Source organism: Alnus glutinosa, chromosome 6 (genome assembly GCF_958979055.1).
Source record: "Alnus glutinosa chromosome 6, dhAlnGlut1.1, whole genome shotgun sequence".
NCBI classification, from domain to species: domain Eukaryota; kingdom Viridiplantae; phylum Streptophyta; class Magnoliopsida; order Fagales; family Betulaceae; genus Alnus; species Alnus glutinosa.
Window position 1 is genome coordinate 21,879,386 of NC_084891.1, and position 7,673 is coordinate 21,887,058.

The 7,673-nt window shown below is 36.3% G+C and overlaps 1 protein-coding gene across 1 annotated transcript; it reads left to right on the forward strand.

Annotated features, from left to right (window-relative positions):
* The first annotated feature begins 2,965 nt into the window (after positions 1-2,965).
* On the forward strand, positions 2,966-4,407 carry LOC133871617 (protein ALP1-like). Its single transcript, XM_062309041.1, has 3 exons — positions 2,966-3,457; positions 3,574-3,802; positions 3,899-4,407. The coding sequence occupies exons 1-3, from the start codon at positions 2,966-2,968 to the stop codon at positions 4,405-4,407; spliced, it is 1,230 nt and encodes a 409-aa protein (XP_062165025.1).
* Positions 4,408-7,673: the final 3,266 nt, after the last annotated feature.

A 7,673-nucleotide genomic window follows, 5' to 3' on the forward strand; every position in this document is an offset into this window, starting at 1 on the left:
TTCTTCTTGGTTGGCAATACACACAGAAAATAGGTAAAAAGAAAAGTTCAAAAACATAAGTATATGCACAATAATACATAACTTTGAATTTACCAAAACACTATCAAAATCAAAGTTCTAAACAAGACACTCATATTCGTAACAAATTTTTTAAGCTAACAAAATTTATCTTTGACACACTGTTAACTTTATAACAAAATTGGCACAAATTAAAAAAAACTAACCACGAACTAATCAAAACATTATATGAGTTCCATTTTTATGTAAAAGACACTCATATTTTTAAAATATATATATTTTAAAAATATTGTTTTTGAAACACTCAAACTGGCACAAATTGTTTCAACAAACCACAAACTAATCAATCAAAACATTACTAAAAAATGTGTGTGTTTTTTTTTTATAACTTTGTGGTAGATTTAAAAGCTCTCTGAAAATACTTTATGAAAATCGGTTGTCTCTTACTCAAGACTTATTTAATTATTGTAAATAATGATGTAACAGCATCACTGCATGAGTAATTATATATATCTTTTAATTTGTTTGTTTCTCTTAATACAATTAAATTAAATAATTTAATGTTATATAAAATTATATAGGAGGACAACTGAAAATGTGATTTGCATTGTCATATATATATGTGTGTGTGTGGACAACATTTTCTTTCAAATTGTGTTGGAGAAACTTTATTCAACTTAGAAATTTTATTAGTTATTTATTCACTCTTCCAACTTTGTCCTTGCAAATAATAAAAAGAAAACGTGTACTTCTCACATATACTGTACACATGACAATTTTATAGATTGGATTAAATGATATTTTTATACACATGACATTTTTATACACATATACACACCATTCCAACTTTTAAATTTTTTGAATATTTTTTTTACCTTTTTTTTTTTTTTTTTTTTTTTTTTTTTTTTTTTTTTTTTTTTTTTTTTTCCATTTGAACTAAATTACGTAGCACTTCTCTATAAAAAGGCCTATTCAAATTGAATGTTGTCTTAAATTCATGCTACACTTTGTACAGCCATATTCGACGAGAAGCAAGAAGCAGTGTTTTCTTCACGCGTTAAAAACATCTCATATTCGAAAGGTATGTCTCACAACCTGTTTCTTAATGTATGCTGTACAAATAATGCATGTCTATAACTTTTGCACTATAGGCGTATATTGGAATCTTAGACTGTAATTAATTTAATTTTAAATAAGCCTGCATTACAAATTACTTGCTACTTCCACTGTTTAAGTGTAATCCTATAGTTGAATTTTGTTAAAACAATTGACTAGCAATCCTAATAACCAAAAATATGCATAAGTACAAAATGTAATAAGGAAAATTACAATGTAGCCTCCCAAATTTTAGAATTTCTAATTAGTGATACCTAAACGGAAAAGTACACTAATCCCCCTCAATGCATCGCTGTCACTAATGGCCTTACTTTTCCACTTTATACTATAGAAAACGAGGTGCCATGCCAAAAGGAAAGGGAATTGAGTGGACTCTTGAGGAAGCTGACATGTTGCTCGAACTTCTTCTAGAATGTGTGCATAACGGTACCATTGTCAGAGGGACCATGACCAAAAATACATGGGTGGATCTGACCGAGAAAATGAATGCAGGGCCACTAGGGTTTTTACCCCTAGCCAGTTATCGACGAAGTACAACAAGTTCCGTAAAGACCACACAGACTTCTCCTCAAGCCTATTAAATCATGAAACTGGTTTCGGGTGGGACCCTGTATTAAACACCATCAGCGGGACCCCGACGCAATGGGAGCGTGCCAAGATGGTATGCTCTATCCCAAATGACCTCAGTGTGATCAATCTTTTATAGAAATCATGGAAAACATCTAAATGTAAACTGAGTGCCTTTTCCGGGTTTTCGTAGGTCGATGATAGAATCACACGCTTCAAGTCAAAGGGGTGCCGTAACTATGAGCAGCTGGGGATCCTTTTCGATCGATCAACTGCAACGGGCATTCTCCGCCGATCCTCCGCACATTCACCGCCTACCGCCGAGGAGGAAGAACGTCTCATGCACCGTATGCAGACGGAGGGTATGCACGTGCATAGTGGTGGGGCTGGTCGTACGGATCGAGCAAACGGTTATCCGTCACAGGCATTTGTTGACCTCGACAGTCCTCATGATGATGAGGCCGGTGGACCTTCATCTGGTGGAGGTAGGCGCAGGGGGAAAGAGCCGATGGTGGAGGATACACCATCTGACCTGGCGCGGGATATTGGACTGGGCGTCAATATAGGATCTACACGAAAAGGATCCTCAGGCAAAAAAGGATCCAAGCAAACGAAAAGCCAGATGGTGGCTTCGAAGAAAGCTATGTACGATAAGTTAAGGGAGATGGAGAAGGCAAGGAAAGACATCTTGCTACGGCGGGATCAGTCGGATATGAGTTCCACACACCAGCACAGCACTGCCAGATTCGCACTCCCGATGGATCGGGCTCTCGACTTCCTGGACGAGTTGCAGCATGAGATTAGTGACGATGTGTACGTAGCTGCAACAGTTGCCCTGATGGATGAACAACTTCAAGCCGCGTGGATCCGCATGACAAGAGCACGTAGATTGATCTGACTAAAAAAGCAGAAGCCCCTTGATGACTGACAGGCAGGATAAGATTGCAAATAGATACTTGTATTTGTATTTAACTTTGAGGGATATTTATGTTTGTTTTGTATTTTAGGTATTAAGTATGAGACAATTATATTGGGATGCAATGTGTTCTTCTATTTGAGGACCAATTATGTTAGTTTAATGTACTTTGGTTTTTAGTTATTGCAGTGTGGTATGATTGGTGATATGTGTTTTACTATGTGCATATGTGACAATAACTAAAATGAATTTGTGTTTGCTGGTATGTTGTACACATTATTTGAAGCTGTATTAAACTCAAATGTGTCCGTTGGTAGGATGGATGGATCTAACATCCCTTTCGACGCCATGGATGAGGATAGTGAACAAGAATTTGATAACGAAATGAATTTGATATTGGCTGTGCTAGACATATCAGATTCGGATGACGATGACGATGAAAACTACAAAATGCCGGCACACAATTTGCCATTACGAGGGGCCATGTATATAAGGTGCATGCTGAACGGTAACCCAACGCTGTTTAAGGAAATGTTCGGTATGGAGCAACCTCAGTTTATAACGTTGTGTACTGAGTTGAAGGAGCGCCAACTCATGAGGAGTACGAGGAACATTGAGGTTGAGGAAAGTGTGGCTATATTTCTTGTGGTTATGGGCCACTGCCAGGGGCAGCGGGTCGCATCAGATCGCTTTCAACATTCCATTGAGACAATAAACCGCTATATCCAGACGGTGCTTGGTGCAGTGGGTCATCTAGCGAGGATTTACATTAAAGTTCGTCACAGGACTGGGGTGCACCCACATGTAAGCGGTGATCCCAAATATTATCCTTGGTTCAAGGTGAATTTATGTCCTTCTGTAACACAATAATATTATATTAATACCACCTTTCAAATACTATACACAATGCCCCGGTTTTATGACTTATTATTTTTGTTATTTCTATATTTTGATAGGATTGTATTGGTGCGATCGATGGCACACAGATAAAGGCAGAAATCCCAGTCGAGCACCAACGCCTCTTTCGTGGCCGGAAAAATGAGTGCACACACAACGTGATGGCAATATGCGATTTCGCTATGTTATTCACGTTCGTGTACGTTGGCTGGGAGAGAACAGCTAACGATGGTCGCGTATTTAAGGATGCTATTACAGGTGACAACGGTTTTGAATGGCCCACAGATGGTGTGTACCTTGTAGTCAAAATGCCTTTAAGTATACATCAAACATTTTCCTTCTGTCCGTTTCTATATTGACATTTTTATTGCATTATTTATGAAGGACACTATTACATGGCTGATTCAGCGTATCCATGTACGCGGGGTTTTTTGTCTCCATATAAAGGGGAGAGATACCATCTCAACACTTATCGCAACAGGCCGTTGCCACGTGGGTACAAGGAAATATTTAACTTTAGGCACTCATCGTTGCAAATGATCATCGAGAACTGCTTCGCCAGATTGAAGAGGAGATGGCGTATATTAAATGGCATCCCTGTGTACTTATTAGTGCGTCAACCGAGCATTATATTGGCATGTTGCACGCTACACAACTTCGTCGGGGTACACAATCCGAATGATGAAATCTTCAGCGAAAATGATGCAGCAGAACCGGAAATGGACGTCGATCAGGCAGACATGAGTGAACAGCCAGATGATTATGGCAACAACGATGATGCAGGCCCATCAAATTCAGGACATTATGACTTCTCCCAAGCAGCTTCCGTTGAAATGGCTCAATTTAGAGAAGGCATTGCACAAGCAATGTGGGATACCCGTCATGGACACTAGAATGCGGAAAATTTAAAAAATTGCAATTATATTGTACAAGTAGTGAATTTTTGTTTTGGGAAAACTATTTACGTATGGTTGTGGTTTTACGCATGTGTTTGGTTAATTTCGAATAAAATATACTCTTATGTACAATTTTGTACCCGTATTAATTTTGTTTTACAAGTTTTCTTATTTTTCTTAATGTATTATCAAGTAGACATGGACGTCAAGGTGAACTGTACATGTGGTGCTGGACCCATGAGACTCCTCGTTTCAAGAACAAAAAGGAACTACATGCGACGTTTCTACAAGTGTCCCCTAGGAAAGGTATGAACTCATAAAAAAATGCTGGCCTCAAATTGAACCAATATTAACATGTTAATGATTTTTATGTTTAAGTGTATGTAGTGTGACAGTCTCATCCCGTTTTAATGTAATATTGTAGAATCATCCCGGAGGTTTCTACTGGGAAGATGAGTTGATGCAAAATTTGCTGAACCGGTACACGAGGACCCCGCTGTGCACATACATGCGCAGGGCAACACATCGGGCATGCCGTGGATTGTCAGGGGCATTATGCGATGTTGTGGTATTACATGGATTTGCGTCCTTTGTTTGTTAAGGTTATTGTTTTTGTTGGTTCTCATCTTTGCCTGAAGTGGTTTGGTTTGAAATGCGGGTGGTTTATCATATCAAATATTTTGCTTTTACTAGTATCAGTTTATTGTATAATATATGTTGGATATTCCTAGAGATCGCTACTTGAACCTTTTTTATTTTCAGTACCGCTCATGAATGGTAATGGAGCTATGCATTTGACTGAATGCCAACCTTTCTTCATAATGTACCTATCTGTTTCTTTTTCCTTTCCATAGATTTTTTGTTTGCTTTTAGTTTCTTTATTTTATGTTAGATATATCTTGCTCAAATTAATTTGTGGTAAATGAATATGTCGATAATTACGGTTTATAATTTTGAATTAAAGCAGATAAGTAATTTAATTTTAACGAGAATGAAATAGGCATTTTTCACGAGAAATGAGAAGGAAATAATTGATATTAAACTCGAAAAAATATTCGTTACTAAATAAAATTAACTAAAATTAATCATAAAATTAAAACAAAAAAAACATGTTTATCTTAGATTTAATAAATCAAACTAAATTAAAATCATTATTCCAGAAAATGTAATACTCAATTTTTAATTAGTATACAATGAATATTTCAATCATTATCAAGATTAAAGGAAAATTACAGTTTAGGCCCCCAAATTACCACCCGTATTGTGTCTAGCCCCACAAATTACTAACACTCCGACTCCGATCTCTCAAAGGCTCAAACTACCAAAACCTTTGAAAAAAATGCCACATTGGGCGAGATATGTTCATATTACTCATTCCACGTGTCATTATGGATTTTTTTTTTTAAAAAAAAAGTTGAAAAAAATAACTAAAATCCAAAAGCAAATAAATATAAATATATATATATATATATATATATATATATATATATATATATATATATATATATATGTGGGGATGGCTCGTAGGCCACCCCCTCCCAAAGGGATGGCTGCCACCTATAATTTCTTCCCTTATTTTTTTTTCCTCTCTTTTTTTTTTTAAAAAAAATAAAAATAAAATAAGAATAAGAATAAAAATGAAAATAAAAATATAATTTTACTTTTTTTAGTTTTTCATTTTTAATGATTAATTTTTTTGTTATTTTTATTTATTATTAGTTTTATTATTTTTTACCATACCAATCATTATGCACAACTTTTCATACAAACCAATCATTTTCAATCATTTCCTACTATTAAAAAACATTTTTTTTCAATTTCTAAAAATTAACACTTATTTTCATAACATCAATCATTATACACAACTTTTCATACAATCCAATCATTTCCAACCACTTTCCATTTCCAACCACTTTCCATTTCCAACCACTTTCTATCATTATAAAACACTTTTTTTCAATCTTCCAAATTCAACACCCAAACACATATTCGAAAAGAATCTGACTTATATTCAACATCCAAACACATTTTCATTGCATTGAAATCCATGATCAGATTCAGAATATTATTCATATTCGAAATATTCGATAACTAAACGCACTATTACCTTCTACCAACATAAAATATCAAAACTAGCACTCGATTTTTCAATATCCTCCATCAACTACTGATCTCACTTCGATTTGTTGTCTACATTACTTTTAGAAACTCAGTACTTATGAAAGTTATTGATATGAAGTAAATGTTGTGATTATGTGCAATATGCTCCATTTTTTTCGACGAAAAATAATTTTTGTCGAATTCATTTTCAAAAAAAAATAATTTTCTCGAAAATATTTTCTGACGTTTGGCTCGCTCAAAAAAATTACGAAAGGCGAAAATCAAAGTCCAGCAAATGTCGCCGAAATCTGGCAACGTCCGGTCGCCGTTGCTGGATTCCGGCGAGCAGATTTGGTCGAATTCCGGACATTTTGGTCGGATCCAATTGGATCCTAGCCGTTTTGGCCGGGTCAATAGCTGGATCCGGCTGGATCCCGGCTGTTTTGGCCAGATCAAGCTGGCTGCTGATGATGGCCAAAATCTGGCTAGTTTCGGCTGAAATCTGGTTTGTCAGCATCCAGCGACGGTGGCCGAATTTCTGCGCCGACTAAATTCCGACGATCGATAATTGCTGAATTTCGGCAATCAGATATCAAACATGCGTGCAAGGACGAAGAGATTAATTTTGGAAAACGATTTATGGTTTTAAAAACCGTAAATTGTTTTCAAAAAATTAAAGAAGCTTTTACTGTCAAACTGAAAATGATTCCCGTTGACAATTATTTTCATCCCTATCAAACACCGTAAAATGTCGAAATCATTTTCCAAAAATCATTTTATGCTGAAACAAACGGAGCATAAAATAAAACGGAAGGATCCCAAGAAAAGCACGAGGTAGAGACAATCTACTTGAATGTACGAACATGTTTTAAAACATACAAAGATTAGATCTTGGGTGTTTCGAAGTATGGTGGCCGAACCACCATTCTTGGGGCCATAGGTTGAAAAAGTGGCCACCACACTTGGCAACCACTAGCCACCTGTTGAACCCGTGTGTGGGGTGGTAGCTAGGGTGGTGTTGGGGCAGCCTAAGGGTCTGCTGCATCACCCCTTGGGCCTTGGGGTGCGACCTCTTATAGTAAAATTTATTTATCGTTTGATAGTTTCTAAGAAACTCTAGACCTATTACATAGTCCTTTTAGTAAGGGTATACAAGTAGGACA

Bases quoted from the DNA above. Each gene is read 5' to 3' on its own strand.
- LOC133871617 (XM_062309041.1), top strand. From the start codon at position 2,966: ATGGATGAGGATAGTGAACAAGAATTTGATAACGAAATGAATTTGATA. The intron at 3,458-3,573 runs GTGAATTTATGT...ATATTTTGATAG, and splicing joins AATATTATCCTTGGTTCAAG to GATTGTATTGGTGCGATCGA. The intron at 3,803-3,898 runs GTGTGTACCTTG...TTATTTATGAAG, and splicing joins TTTTGAATGGCCCACAGATG to GACACTATTACATGGCTGAT.